Genomic DNA, 16,006 nt, shown 5'->3' with positions numbered 1-16,006 from the left:
CCGAATAACAACCACAACAACAACAACAGCAACAGCAGCACTTTACTGATATGTGTCGATAAGAAAATTTTCTTTATTTATCACATTTTCATTTAACTTCTCACCTCCCCCATCACCTTGTCTTTCTCTTTTTCTTTTCAAAACGAAAATACATAAATGTACATAGAAACAATCAAAAATTTAATTTCTCCTTCTTCATAATAATAATAATAATAGTAAGGAAAAGGCTGGTCCTTTGTTATTTTGAATCATTAAATAATTTATGTATACATAAATGTTTTTAAAAAAAATTAAATTTGCTTACACTCGTCATCATCATCATCATTCACACATTTATTTATTTATTTATTGTTATTATTTTTTTTTAGAAAAAATTTAAATACGTAAATAAATAAATAAATAAATAAATTTATTTATGTTGTCGCTTATTAATAATAATATATTTTAGTAGGGAGTAAGTCCGCATGTGTAAAAAAAAATTCTAACGATAAATTCGGCCTAAAAATAAATAAAAAACTTATTAATTTTTTTTTTGAACTTATTAATTAATAAATTTAATTATTTATGTATTTATTGTATTGTCGATCGACGTGATAAAAAAATTATTATAAATAGAAATGTGTGACAATCAATCATTCATGATTATTATATGGAAAATGATAAAAAAAAAAATTTTTATCAAGACAATAAGTTAGATTGTAATAATAATAATAATAATAATATTAACCTTCTTTCGAAAAAAATAAATAAATAAATATTTATGTCGAAATAATTATTATTAATAATTAATTTTTTTTCTCTTATTGTCCTGTGTCGTTATGATGTAGGAAAAATAATAATAATAATACGTGTGGTATGTATTTAATTAAAAAAAAAAATCATCATTATCCTCACATTGTTTTTCTCTCTTTTTCGGTTTTAAAATAATAATAATTATTATTATCATTATCATTATTATTATCATAATGTTATGTTTTGTTTATTTTTTTATTTTTTTTAAAAAGAGAAATATAAAAAATTTTAATTTATAATATTTATAATAAATTATTTTATTTTAATAAAAATATTTTTTTGGAAGGAGGGGGGTAAGAGGAAGAGAAGGAGGAGGAGGTTACCGGATGTCGGAGGGTGGGGGGCAAGTTGGGTTTCGTAAAGAAAAAAACAAATAAATAAATTATACCAATATATATATTTATTTAATAAAACCTAAAAACAAAAATAAATAAAAATAAAATAAATTTTTTAAAAACAAAAAAAATAAAATAAATAAATAAATAAAAGATGGCACTGCGATTAACAATAAATAAATAATTATTTATCATCATTATTTTTTTTAGCGTTATTTTTTTTTTTAAATGCGGATTTTAATAATAATCTAATCGTTTTATCAATTTTTTAATTATTATTATTATTATTATTATTATTATCACAAAATACGAAACAGAAAAAATTTTTTTCTCATTCCCACATTTTAAAAAAATGACTAGCTATCGTTTTTTATTTATTATCATTATCATTATTATCATTATCGTTATCGTTATTCATCCCGTAAAAAATTTTTATTTTTTTTAATAAATAAATCATTAATAATAATAATAATAATAATACCTATGACGTCACCCCTTCGATTTTTTTTCTTTTTTAATCACCATTTTAAATTAATTATTAATTTATTTATTTATTAAATAAAAAAAAATATTAATAATATTAATAATAGTATAAAAAAACACAACAACAAATAATTTTTCTAAATAATAATAATAATATCCGTTATCAATAATAATAATAATAATATTAAAATAATTAATATAAATGCCTTTTTTTGACTAGAAATTTTGGTAGCCGTTAATAATTTGGTAATTTTTAATAATAATAATAATAATAATAATAATGTTAGTGTAAAATTTAAAAAAAAAAAAAAAAACTTGTGACGTGTGTTAGCGAATCGATATATCGACGAGATTCGATACGATTAATAAAAAATAAATTTCCCTTTCGATATCGTTAAATAAATAAAATAAATTTTCCTTTTTCCCGATATAATAAAGTAGTCAGTAAAATTAAAATTTTTTTTTTTTCTTTTTTGCATCAAATAAATTCATTCGAAAAAAAAAAAAATTTGTTTGTGTTTGTTTCTCTCTCTCTCTCTCTCTCTTTGTGTTTGTGTTTGTTTTCTTTTTTCTTTGCTAATCACCGAGATAACAAAAAAATAACAAATAAAGCTTGAAATGTTTATATATATATCTATAAACGCTTGCGTGATTTTCACGCGTTTTACTCCTTATAATTTCAAATAATAATAATAATAATAATAATGATAATAATAATAATACTGCGATTATCCATGTATTATATTACATTGTATTATTGCACTTAATTTAAGTCACGAACGAAAGAAAAAAAAAAAAAAAGCTTCTGCGAATATATTTTTACTTTTATGTACATAAGTATGTATATATATGTATATACTTTTCTTTTTAACTAATTTTCGGTTAGTTACTAAAAATAAAAAATAAAATCATTACTTTCCCCTCCCCCTCCCCCCAAGTTCACCAGAAATGTTTTGTAAAAAAAAACGATGATGATGATGGTGATGATAAATAACGAAGAGAAGCCCTGCATTACTCATTCGTTTAAATCTCATCATTTTACCGGACAGAAACAAAAATTCATCCCTTGGGATTCCTGCTAAAAAAAAAAAAAATAATGCGAGAGAGAGAGAGAGAGAGAGAGAGAGAGACGGAATCTATCGTTTTTCTGCGTAAACATTTACACAACCGGAAATAAAAAAAAAAAAAAAAGTTGTAAAACTCTGACTGTCCTAAAAGTAAACCATTGGTGAACCTTAAAAATTCCTGAACGTGCATTCATACCGGTAATAAAATACGTTAATTGGTATAATAATAATAATAATAATGTTTCCTATCAAAATATGTATACCTTTGTGTGTGTGTGTATAAGTGTGATTGCGTAAGCGTAGGTGAGACGCTTGCGTACCAGTGTGTGTATGTGTGCGCGTGTTTAAATAAAATAAAAATTAAAAAAATAATAATAATAATAAAAATCAAGCATTTGACTTATTCGTAGAACTTTTGTTATCGACGAGAAAATTTTTTTTTTTTTCGAAAGGTTCGACGCGTCTTTAATTCTCCTAAAAACAAATTCGAATCGTTTAAGGTTGTTTCCGGTTGTTTTTCCATTTGTTCGAGTAACGGTTAATCCAATGTGCACGAGGAGAAAAGTGAAAAAGCGTTTTTATCATCCTCTCTAAATATTGAATCCGACAAAAAAAAAATCCGAATTCCCGGGGGGGGGGGCGCGGAATGTTTTGTCATTCTTTTTTATTTTTTTGTGCTCCCTCTTTTAAATTTATTTCGGAACCAAACCTCTGGCTTTTGGAAAAACTGGAGCTGCACTTGATAAACCTTGCCTTTTGGATTTCGACGGAGCTGCAGAAGCGTGCCTGAAAAAAAAATCGATTTTTTTTTTTTTTGTAAGAGACTCTAGTGGGATGATATTTGTTTTACCCTTTTTAAAGGTCACCTACCTGGGTCTTGCCGAATATCTTCCGGGGTAACTTTTCACTCTCGATGCATCGATGTCTATGTTATCTTCGACTTGCAAAGCTCTGTCCAACATGGCTAAAATTTTAGGTTCGACCACGGGTTCTTCGTAATCCATTGTTGTCCTTTCAGGCATGTACAAATCTAAATCTAAAACGTTTTCGCTTCTGTACCTTTTAATTTTAAAAAAAAACATTTACGTCAATTTCACGTGGGGGGAAAAGTTAGAAGAAAAAATAATAATAATAATGATTTGTACCTTGGAGTGCTGCTTAACTGATGTGCGACTCTTGCATATTCTGACGTCGGCCTTCTTTCCCCGACAACAGCGAGCGGCCTTTTCGACAATACCTGATTCGATTCGATTCTTCCGGGTTTCCAAACATCTTCGTTTTCGTCGTATTTCATACTTGCTAAAACTTTATTAAATTGTTCGATAGGCATAAAATTATCGATAATCAACCTTTTTAGCTTAAGATCTTTTATTAAGGCACTCTGAGTGTCTTCTAAATCTCTCCTCTCCTTGTTAAATACTTCCGTGTTGTCGATTATGTCCTGTTTTAAATATTGCAACTTTGAAAATAACCTTTTCAATTTTTTCGTTTTCAAATCCACTTCCTGTTGTAAATTCTGATAGTTTCCCATGACTATTTCAAACGATTCGTCTTCCTGTTCCAACTTGCGTCTCATTTCCATTTCTTTCCTTTTTTTCTCAGCAATTTCCGCAAGGCTTTTTTCAAGGGCTCTTTGTTGTTCGTTCGTATGATCGACTATGTTTTTCCCACCGAGAACCATTTTATTTTCGAGGGATTGAATTTTCTCCATGAGTTCATGGGCTTCTTCGTTTTGTTTCAACAATTCTTCGTCGTTCATCAATGTGTCTTCGTTAACATCATCTGAAACGTCTTCCTTATTCGTCTCGTAATCATCATCGCTTTTTTCACTCATGATTTCTTGAACTTTAGGTTTCTTTTTAGAACTCTTTTTCTTCTTTCTTATTTCTTGCTCTTGATTTTTTTTGGCTAATGCTTCTTGCAACTGAGCTATTTCATCTTTGAGTTTTCTCATTAACGTGTCTTTCGGATCTTCATTAACTCTAGGCTTATTTTGTATACTTTTAGCGCGGTGAGCGTACCTTAGAGTAGTTAATGTTTCTTCTAAATTGTAACTGGCAGGACCTATGTTTGCTATCATTAAAGTTCTGGAATTTCCACCTAACGAATCTTGTAGCAATCTAGTTAATTTTGAATCCCTGTATGGGATGTGAGAGCCGGAACCGTTTACCAGTGCAGAAATTACATTTCCTAACGCCGACAGGGAAAGGTTAATTTTACTTGCTTCTTTTAACCTTTCACCTGTTGAACCGGTTTTGTTTTGCCTTTCACTTCCAGCTAAATCGACTAAATTTAACATACCTAATTTGATATTACTGTATTTTTCTTCTGTGTTTATTTCGCTCATTTCTATCCTAATTTGAAATATTGCATGCGATCTCGAACTGTGTTCATTCATGTCAGTTGCTCCGATGGTTCGATTCAAATTACCCATGTACATAACTTTTTCAATTTGAGAAACATCTTTACAATTAATGAGCATCAAATCTTCAACATATATTTCACCATCAGGTGTTTCTCTAATTTCATGCCTTTTCGGATGTTTTGGGTCTTCTAATAAATCCCTTATTTTTTCTTGGTAAATTTCCATGTAAGACACTCTAACAAGATACTGCATATTTTCTGTGTTTTCTATGTGCATAAATATTTGTTCGAATGATCTCGGTATGATTCCTTTTGAAACAGGATTTTTTTTAACACCTTCCATTGTAAATGTTTTTCCAGTACCTGTTTGACCATATGCAAATATTGTCGCATTAAATCCCTGCAAAACTGACACAACCAAAGGTCTAACTGCCTCATCATATAAATCTTGTTGTTTGGCTTTGTGATCGTAAACGGCATCGAAAGTGAAAATTTTCCTTTGATCTACTTGATTATTCATGACATTTTCATTACAGCACAAAACTTCAATTTCACCTGAATGTGGAAACACTTGAACAACCTGCGTACAACCTGAATCTTTTTCTTTTGTATTCATAGGCCGGCACCTGACAACCACCTGAACGGCTTCATCCCGATTTACAAGGGATGCTGATTTGTTTCCACTTCGCTTTTTTGACGAACTCATTTTTTAAAAACAATTATTATTCTGATAGCGATAAGTTAGAAGTTATAGCCAGATGCTACAGTAATTGCCTGGTTGTTGTTATGTATATAAATATATTTTTTTATTTTACATTTCTTTTTAATGTATCACATTAATATTTTAAAAAAAAAAAACAAAACAAGTATCTCAAAATAACATTTACTTACAAAATAAAAAAATTATTAAAAATTACATACATTAAATAAATAAATAAATAAAAAATTAATTCAAACTTAAAAAATAAATAAATGTAAAAGACTATTTCAAATTGCAGAAGACTATTGATTTATGTTAAATTAAAATTAATGTTTACCTTATGACAAATTGAAAAAGGGGGCCCTGAAAATTAATTTAAATTTTCGGTTTTTTTTCATATATTCGCGCAACAAAGATTTAAAAGCTCGAAGTTTAATAAAATAAAAAAGGCGGGAGGTTAATTTACAGATGTAACCTTTTTTTCCCGGTCTTTTGAAATTCGTATGATTTCGCAATTTGTTTACTTGTCTATTTCGAGTTCCTGCAGTTAACATTTATCATTTACAGTACAAAATGGTTATATCACATTTTATTTTTTTATAATTTATTTTATTTTTTATAAAGTTATTTTATTTTTAATTATTTTACAAAATGGAAGCTCCTAGAATAAATCCATGTCTTTCTTTGCCTATAGATAAAAAAATTTTTTCCGATTTGGTTGATAAAACCAAAGATTGGGCTCTTATGCACGGTAAGATATCACATTAATGATATTTTTAATTTTTTTTTTTATTTTTACCAAAAATTTAACGATTTTTTAAAATCAGTTTTTACAATTTTTTGCTTTGTCACATTTTTAAATGGGATCATCATAAAAAAGTTTTTTTTTTTTATTAAATCGGTGGCAATAAATCATTGAAAAAAATTTTTTTTTTATTTTAGGAGCTGGAATGAGATCTAAAACAAATTTTAATTTAGATTCATTAAATTTTGCACCTTTTGTACTTTTTCCTTCATCTTTTCCAAGAAGTGAATTCGAAAAAGCAATTAATATACAAATAGTTTTAAACGAACTCATACACAAAGTTGCACATGATCACATGTTTCTCACTGATACATTATCAAGGTAACTTACATTATTTACCTGTTTCAACATTTACTTTTGTGACAAAAAAAAAAAAAAAAAAAAAATTTCCATTTGGTTATTTTTTATTTATTATTTTTAATCAAATATTTTTCAATTGTAAAAAAAAAATTATAATGAAAATATATAAATTTTTTTTTCAGTACAATTAAAGTAGATGAATTCACGAAAAAACTTTTCGAAATATATGAATGTGTATACAATGAAGGATTTGAACAGGTAAGAAATTGTTTTAATCAGTTCACACATAAATTTACAAACATAATTAGTGCATGTTAGAAATAATTAATAAAATATATTATTTTAATTGATGTAATTGATTTGTATGTTGCAAAAATAGAAAAATAGAAAAAAAAAGCAAAATGCTTTCGATATCGAATAGACTAACAGTTATCATTATCAATTTTATTATTCTTCACATTTTTTTTTTCTCTATCGTAATAGTTTCAATTACGAGTAATTTGATAAGAATGTTTTTAATTAAATATATATCAAATTAAACATATTGTTTGAATATCAAAACAATGTAGGATTTAATAAAATATTGTTTTTAAATTACTTGATAATGAAATTGATAATAATTATGGTTAGAAATAAAATTTGAGTTTGTCGCTTTCAATTCTTATCAAATTTTGTTATTCATTCTTTTTTATCTCTTTTTTTTTTTTTAAATGCTTTTTCTGCTATTTTTCTTTGCAAATTTATCACTTTATTAACAATTTATTTCTTATCGAATCAATAAGTAATAATAATTGTAGTTTATTTTTTTTTTTTTTTTGCACACAAAAATCCTTTTCAAGAGTAGTTAAATGTAGAATTTTTTTTTTTTTTTTGGGCTTAGCTAACGCAAAATTCTATTTAATATTAATAAATTTGATAAATTTAAAAAATAAAAATAATTATTTTTCATCATCATTAATAATAGTAATGATTCTCATGATGGTGATCATCATCATCATCATAATCGTAACAAACTTTTTTTTTATTAATTATTTATTACAAACGCTTAAAACTACATTTTCCCATAAGCTTAAAACTTTTTCTAAAAGCTTTTCTAATTAGACAAAAAGAAAAAGGAAAGAGACAAAAAAAAAAGATTTTTTTGTTTATGATGAAAACATTTTTTGTCGGTTGATGTAAATGTTTGCACAAACAGCCTCTTTCACTGGGCCTGGTTCGCTCAGACGTCATGCTTCAAACCGATCAATGGATGGAAACAAGAAAAAGAGGTCCATCCGATACAGACCTCCTAGGAAATGTAAAACCCCGGTGTTTTTCTTGCGTCAAACAAGTGGAAATAAATACTATCGCCTCAGGATTCGGTCACCTGGGCCCCATTTCCGGTGCCATACATAGGTGAGGTTGCCTTTTAATGGGTGTCGCACAATATATATATATGACTAATAAAACATATTTCTTGTACATCTGTTAAAGCTCTGTCGCTTGGTGCTTGCATTTCCATCTATGCACATATATATATGTTTTTTGGGTGTGTGCTTTTCGGTGTCGTGAAAAAAAAAAAAAGGGGTGACGTCTTTGCACCCCCCCCTCCCCTCCCCCTCACGCCACGGTTATTTTACATTTTGTGTATAAACATGTATTAACACGCTCTCCCCTCAAATATTTTTTTTTTTTTTTTTCAAAAATTATTTTGCATACAGCCTTTTTTCTCTCCCGTCTGACTCTCCCTCCCCTCCCCCACCCCCCCTCCCCCTCTCTTTTAGCCACCTATATTTCCCTTCCCGTCCGATTGAAGAGTGATCGAAAACCCGGCGAGACTGATGAAAAATGTCTTTTTTTTTTTTTTTTGTTTGCTCTTGTTACAGGACATTAACCTAGGACTTTTCCGCGTTGATTATCTTCTAGACCACTGTGAACAAACCAGCATAAAACAGGTTGAGATGAATACGGTTTCAGTCAGTTTCGCTGGTGCTTGCACTCAATTGACGGGTTTACATAGGTAGGCCTGAGTATTGACATATATATATTGTTATTAAATGACAACAATTTATTTATTTTTTATTATTATTATTTTATTATTATTATTTTATTATTATTATTTTTTTTATTATTATTATTATTATTTTTCTCCCCATCTTTCGTTTACTGGAAGGTGGGAGAAGGAGAAAGGGAACAAACGCGTCGCGTTTAAGAAGGTTTTTTTATATATATATATTATGTATGCGAAAGGTTGATGGCCACCGCCATCATCACCGTCATCATCATCATCGTACAAAACGCGAAAGAATTCAAACCTTGGCGAAGAACCTTTGGGGGGGGAGAGATCCGAGTGAAGGGGGAGGGGAGGGCTTTAAATACTTAAAACGTCACAACTTTTTAATGGACGTTAAAAAATAAAATTACCTTTTTCCGCACGTCATTTTCCAACTTTGTACAAAATCCAATTAACTTCACCAAAAGAGAGAGTGAGAGAGAGAGAAAAATTTTAACCAAGCATGCAAGTGAAAATGTTTTTTTTCTCTCTCTCTCTCTCTCTCTCTTATTACACGCGAGTTCAGAAAAAAAAAATTTTCCTATCGATCGATTCAATTATTATCGATTACGAGGTGCGGTGGAATCGCCATTCATCTTGATTTTTGTCTGTCTGTCTGCCTGTCCTGAGAAACTTGGTTTTTTTTTCTTTCGAGTATGTCAGGTAGTATGTCAGGTACGCGTTTGAACGGATCGTCATGGATGGACGTCTTACGTCCACAGATTTAAAAAAAAATTGATTACAATTGTAAAATATGTAGGATAATAATAATAATAATCGTATTGGTAAGGTGTTGGGAGATGATAAAGGAAATGCAATCATCATCAATAAGTTTAATGATAATAATAAAGAGAGAGAAAGAGAGTGAGAGTGAGTGAGTGGGAGGAGGGAGAAAGAGATAGTTCGGAATTATCCTACAGCAGGAGCAGGAATAATGATAATAATAATAATTGGTAACTGCGAATATGTTGCGAAAATGAAATTTTTATTTAATTTTTTTATTTTTGTTTTTATTTGTTTTATTTATTTAATTTTTTTTTTTTTTTTGTAAAATCGAAAATCAATAAATCGATAAATCGATGAATTATAAATATATATTGATATTTTCCAGATTTGTACTCCAAGAATTGAATAGAAAAGATTTGTTGAAAAATGTGAGTTCACGCATACATACATATATATTATTATTATTATTTTTTTTTATTTTTCGGAAGAGAAAAAGTAATAAAAGCGATGATGATGATGATGATGATGATGGGGTGATTTTTTTTTTTTTTAGTTGCCGAGTAACGATGCCCTCAGTGGGATTTGTTTGGGAATGTTAGACGCGTGGAAAATATACAACAATCCGTTCGCCGTTATTTTGTTCATAGTCGAAGATCGAACGTACAACATATGCGATCAAAGGTTTCACGAATTCGAAATCCGGAGATTGAATCCGAACGTGACCGTCATAAGGAAATCCCTGACGCAAGTCTACAGTCAGGGAAGTTTAACGTCTAAGAAACAATTGATGGTGTAAGTATTCGAACCGTTGGTGGTACCACCTCCTCTCTCTCCCTCTCTCGAAAAGAAAATTTTAATCTTTCTTCGAATGGAATTTCAGGGACGGTTACGAAGTTGCTCTCGTTTATTTTCGATCCGGTTACGAACCGAATCAATACCACGGAAAAGAAGAATGGGATGCGAGGTTGATGATGGAAAGATCGGTCGCGATAAAGTGTCCTTCGATACACTACCACCTGGCGGGAACGAAAAAGGTTACCACGATTAAAATTAAACGGGTAGAAGATACGTTAAGAAACAAATAAATGACGTGTGTGTGTGTTAACAGGTCCAACAAGCTTTGGCTCAACCGAAAGTTCTCGAAAAGTTCATAAAAGATTCTAAAACGGTGGAAATGATTCGCGACACTTTCACGGGTTTGTACTCGTTGGATTTTACGAAAGAGGGAGAAGAAGCCGTGGAAATGGCCATAAACGACCCGGAAAAATTCGTATTGAAACCGCAGAGAGAAGGAGGAGGGAATAACATTTACGGGAAAGAAGTCAAAGATAAAATATTGAGTAAGATGAGAGGGGAGGGGTAAGGGAGGGATAAGTGTATGGTGTCCCGGCATCCTTCGAATCCTTTTTTTTTTTTTTCAGGCATGAAAAATTCCGAAGAACGAATGGGTTGGATATTAATGGATAGAATATTTCCTCCGGTACAAGCCACGTACATAATCAGACCGGGTACCCCAGTCAAACACGATGAAACCCAAGACATAGTATCGGAATTGGGAATATTCGGTTGCATAATAGGGTGAGTTGCGATGGGGATGGCTGGGGGGAGGAGGAGGAGACCTTGTTCATTACAAATTTTTGTTTTTTTTTTTTTTTTTTATTATTATTATCAGGGACAAGGATAAAATATACGTGAATCGACAGGTCGGTCACATGTTTCGAACAAAGCCATGCACAGCAAACGAGGGCGGAGTGGCCGGGGGAGTTGGTTGTTTGGATAGTCCGTTTTTAATAGACGACTGAACTTTTTTTTTTTTTAATCCTTTTTTTTGTTTTCTATGTCTTTTTTTGTAAATTTTTTTTTTGTATGTTTTTTAAAACGTTTTTTTTTATTCGTCATTCCTAGTAATCAGTAGCATAAATAATAATAATAATATATTTTTAAATAATCGACAGTTTAAATAATAATACGTTGGCAAGGGTAAATGATAATAAAGTTTTTTTTTTTTTTTTATATATAATTTTTATTTTACACACGAACGAATAATTTAAGAGAGAAAAAAGGAAAAAGAAAATAAGAAAAATGTGTGTTTTTTTTTTTTTTTACTTGTTGATGGATTTTAATTTTAATTTTATTGTTAATTTAAATTTTTTGTAATAAATTTATATATATTTTTAATAATTGTTTAACCGTTTCATAACTTATCGTAGTATCATTTAAAACATTCATTTTATCAAGAGCTGATAAGAATTCAATTGATTTTTTCTTAATAATTAATTCTTTAATTTTTTTCACGGAGGTAAATTCAGCAGGATTTAATTCATTTGAATAAATTTTTGATTTTATGAGGGAAACGTCGACGTCGCGAGTTACAATAAGATAAAGTAAAGAATTAAAATTCCAAGAAAATCCATCGAGATTTATTAACAAATTTTTATTTAAATGATTTTTTTGCAACAGGTTCCATTTTAATTTTGATAAATTACCTGTGCGGGGGAAAAAAAAGTAACGTTAGAATTTATTTAAGGAGGAAAAAGAAAAATTTTGTTTACATACCAAATTCAGAATTGATTTCTCGAGCACTTGTAATCACATCATCGAAACTGAATTCGATGAAATCATAATGATTACAAGGGATTATAAAACCATATTCGATTAATAATTTTAAATTTGAATGTGGTCCATATTTAATGAAAATCTGTTGATGTTTTCTAAATGAATTTAATGTTTTTAATATGTATAATTCATTGTCGAAATCAATGTACATTTTAGTATTGGCATCACTCGAGTGATTAAACATGTCTAAGAATGGAGCTAATGCTAATGATTTTTTTCTCATTGATTTATCCTAAAACGATAAAGTTTAATAGCCTTTTTTTTTTTTTTTAATGAATTACATCAAGCAGATTTAAATAATTTAACTTACTTCATAATAAACAGATCTTGTGTTAACTGTAAACCAAGCCCAAATAAATTCATATCGATTGTATAATTTTTTAATGGATTTATCGCAGTGAGAACAAATTTCATCATTTAAATTATTTTGAAGTTTTTCAAATAAAAATTCAAGATCAGTTTTTTGTGTAACAACTAGTTTTTTTATCAAGTCCGGTAACAATTGAATTTCAGAGTCTGTACAAAAATAAACATTGCTATATGATTGCGGTAACGTTTGTATGTAATTAAAATATTTTGAATCATTTTTCAAATGATTTTCATACATTAAAAAAATACTCAAACGCAATTGAGGATCAACGATATTTTCATCATTTAAAAATTTATACGCATCACTTTGTGAAGTCGGAGTGATTAATAAATTAAGGGGTAGGGCGATGAGTAAATCTCCTTTTTCTAATTTTTTTCTACATTTCACTCCTCGTCCTGTATCATTAAAAAAACCTATTTTTAAATGTTTACATTTAAGTTTTATTGACTTTTGTAAATTGATAATATCCGAACAGTCATGCGAACTTTGAACTTTTAAAAGTTTATTTCTTCTCATACGTTTAGTCCTACCCATTTTCATGAAAAAAAACAAAATTATTATTTTTCTTTTTTAACATTAAGTTAAATTTATAATATAATTAAAAATATTAATTAAATATTATTTGTAAAAATTTTTAATAATGTATTAATTAATAAAGTTGAAAGGTTGGCAGAACTTAAAGAGACCGGTGCCGACATCTTGAAGTCAAATAATATATTTGTTTATTGAATTTATATCAATATTGAATTAATTTTTTTTTTTTTTTTCTCTTTTTCGTTTTACACCTGTTCAATGTGTGAAACAATTATTTCTACCAAGTTTTATAACATCCTTTTTAAAAATAAATTAAAATATATCGAAAAGACCTTATTTTTATGTATGAAACATATAAATCGGTATTATTTGTTTGAAAACAAAATGAGGGCGTTTTTTTTTTTAAATATTCTCACGGGGAAAATTAAATTTATAGTTTAGAAAAATAAAAAGTGTAATTGTACAAATTATAATAAATAAGGAAATAAAAAGGATTTCGAGATTATTTAAATATGGATCTGACGGAATCTATGAAGAATCTTGTAGGAAAAGGTTTACTTGGAGATATGGGGCCACCGTCTAGTGGTAGCGGTTTTGCCGGAAGCGGTTATGTCACCGAAAAACTTTACATGCTTTTGCAATTATATTTGCAAAATAAAGGATGGAATCCTTCTGTTGAATTATTGCAATGTTTTTCTGAATTGAAAGAAGCATCCATGCTACCGAGTGCAGCATATCTTCAGTAAGCTTACCTTCCTTGCATTAAATTTGAGCTTTTTTTGGAAACTTTAATTCCTTTCGTGCAAACTGTAGAGCTTTTGTAAGTGTTTTTACATTCACTCTTTTTCTTCCTATAGAATGATGGCACAAAGAATAACTCTAGATTCACAAGGTAGACTTGTTTTAAGAGAAAATGGTAAAATAATTCTTCCATTTGAACACTTTGGTAATGCTGTTATGCTTAAACATATGAATGGACCTCAAGGAATGCATTTAGGATTAGAGGCGACCATTCGAGCAGTAAGTCACATTCTAACCTTTTCAAACTTTTATTTGTTTTTTTTCCTAATCACTCGAGTAAATTTTCAAGAATATTATTTAATAATAAATAAAATAATTTCAGGTTATGGATTCTTACACAATAGGAAGAGAACAATTTGGAATGGAAAAAGAATTTATTATAGATATAGTACAGAATTGTCCCAATGGGGCTTGTAGATATTATAAAAGTCAACTAGAATTGAGTCATAGATCTTTAGCTCATTTATCTGGTGCTCCAACATACATTGATCCCCAGCCTTCCAAAAAAGGAAAAGGTAATTTTCATTCAATATTTGTTATTATTATTAATATAATTCGATTTTAAAAAAAACTCATGTTTTACGAGAGCAACATCAATCATTATTTTTTGTTAGGTTCTTCCAGTAGAGACAATGATCAAAGAAATAATCAATTTGGAAATGAAGATTTCACTTTGCCACACCATCATCAAACTCCAGTAGATTTAACTCCGACAGAAAAAATATCAAAGAGTAATTCCAGTTCTTCCCAGTCCAGGTTATTTCAAAATTTTCAAGTGTGAATAGTTTTTTTTTATTTTATTTTTTTACAAACATTTTTTTTTTTTTTTTGCTTTTGTTGTTGTTGTTAAATTTACGTACCCAACAGTCGTTATTATTATTATTGTGTTCTGTTTTTCTTTTTTTTTCGGTGGAAAGGGCTCAACTGTTATCGGCGGTTCAACAAATGGTTGGAAACGAGGGTAAAGGTTCATCTTTATCATCATCGAAAACTTCAAAATCTCATCACGTGGATTTAAGTCCTCAGGATCATAAAATTGCTGATTTTTTAAGAGCGAATTTAGAAAGTTTAGAAGGTCTCGGATTAACTAGTTCTAATAAAGTAATTTAATCCAAACGATTTAACTTTAAGTATTAAAAAAAAAAAAAAAAAAAAAAAAAAAAACAAAGATATTTTTATCAGTTTGGTAATGTTTATTATTATTATTATTTTTGTTAGGATTTACTCGCTCTTCATAATGGTGCTTGGGGTAGTCACGAAAGTGAAAGTAAAAGACTGTCTGGAAATGCCGGCGAAGGTGAGATAGAAAGAGAAAGAAAGAAAAAAATAAACGTGGAGTTAGAATAGAAAAATGTTTTTTTTTTGATTTTTTTTTTTTTAACTTTTGAACTTTAATAAATTTTTTTAATTTTATCATTATTACTATTTAAAGTCGGTCAAGAAAAAATAGTGAGGGCGTTCACCGAAATAATGAAAAATATGGCGAGAATGAAAACTTGCATAAGGCCCGCGATGTGTAAACCTTATGGTAAACAATCGGAATCTTTACAAAAAAGTGAGTCCGGGAAAAAGACGTTAAACGTTCATTTATTATTATTATTATTATTATTATTAATTAATCGTCTCTTTTACAGCTTTGATGGATACGGTACAATTGGTACAATCTTTGCGTCAAGTTTTACCACCGCCACACATCGCTGTAAGTTCTTGGAAAAATGAAGACAAGCATAGGTAGGTATTTAAACAACAAAAATTTTCCTCCTTTTTGTTTTTCGAAAAAATAATTCGTTTGTTTTTGTTTACAGTTTGAGAGCGGATTTTCACGAGATTTAATTCGATTTTCCGATTTTGGAAAAATTTCGACGGCATCCGATTTTTCTTCGTCCCACCGATGATTGATTTTATGGATTTTTCATCTCTCTTTCGCTCTCCGTCGTCCGTCGAATATATATTAGAGAGAGAGAGAGAGAGAGAGGGGGGTGGAGGTGTTTTACACGAATGCAAAAATAATGAAAAATTTTTTTCCCTCCTCTCCCCCCGTCTCCCCCTTCCCCCAAAAAAAAAGAAACAAGAGTGCAATG

The 16,006-nt window shown here is 29.1% G+C and overlaps 4 protein-coding genes across 4 annotated transcripts; 2 read left to right on the top strand and 2 right to left on the bottom strand.

Moving 5' to 3' along the window:
- Positions 1-3,369: 3,369 nt before the first annotated feature.
- Positions 3,370-5,747, bottom strand: Phum_PHUM191340 (kif-3, putative; the record flags this gene model as incomplete). The annotated part of the gene is made up of 3 exons (XM_002425268.1): positions 3,370-3,463; positions 3,548-3,736; positions 3,823-5,747. 3 exons carry the CDS (start codon positions 5,745-5,747, stop codon positions 3,370-3,372), a joined length of 2,208 nt encoding a protein of 735 aa, XP_002425313.1.
- A 645-nt stretch (positions 5,748-6,392) lies between these two features.
- Positions 6,393-11,406, top strand: Phum_PHUM191330 (glutathione synthetase, putative; the record flags this gene model as incomplete). Its single annotated transcript, XM_002425267.1, has 10 exons — positions 6,393-6,492; positions 6,684-6,867; positions 7,029-7,104; positions 8,712-8,845; positions 9,990-10,032; positions 10,158-10,396; positions 10,485-10,638; positions 10,713-10,944; positions 11,026-11,182; positions 11,277-11,406. The coding sequence occupies 10 exons, from the start codon at positions 6,393-6,395 to the stop codon at positions 11,404-11,406; spliced, it is 1,449 nt and encodes a 482-aa protein (XP_002425312.1).
- Positions 11,407-11,746: 340 nt separating this feature from the next.
- Positions 11,747-13,124, bottom strand: Phum_PHUM191320 (SET domain-containing protein, putative; the record flags this gene model as incomplete). The annotated part of the gene is made up of 4 exons (XM_002425266.1): positions 11,747-11,869; positions 11,900-12,090; positions 12,161-12,452; positions 12,531-13,124. The coding sequence occupies 4 exons, from the start codon at positions 13,122-13,124 to the stop codon at positions 11,747-11,749; spliced, it is 1,200 nt and encodes a 399-aa protein (XP_002425311.1).
- Positions 13,125-13,636: 512 nt separating this feature from the next.
- Positions 13,637-15,758, top strand: Phum_PHUM191310 (uncharacterized protein; the record flags this gene model as incomplete). Its single annotated transcript, XM_002425265.1, has 9 exons — positions 13,637-13,866; positions 13,982-14,144; positions 14,248-14,440; positions 14,540-14,681; positions 14,843-15,026; positions 15,144-15,222; positions 15,358-15,480; positions 15,560-15,656; positions 15,731-15,758. The coding sequence occupies 9 exons, from the start codon at positions 13,637-13,639 to the stop codon at positions 15,756-15,758; spliced, it is 1,239 nt and encodes a 412-aa protein (XP_002425310.1).
- Between the last annotated feature and the right edge of the window lie 248 nt (positions 15,759-16,006).

The sequence above is a fragment of the Pediculus humanus genome, genomic scaffold (genome assembly GCF_000006295.1).
Source record: "Pediculus humanus corporis 1103172107541 genomic scaffold, whole genome shotgun sequence".
In the NCBI taxonomy this organism is placed as follows: Eukaryota; Metazoa; Arthropoda; class Insecta; order Psocodea; family Pediculidae; genus Pediculus; species Pediculus humanus.
This window is presented reverse-complemented; position numbering and strand designations above follow the sequence as displayed.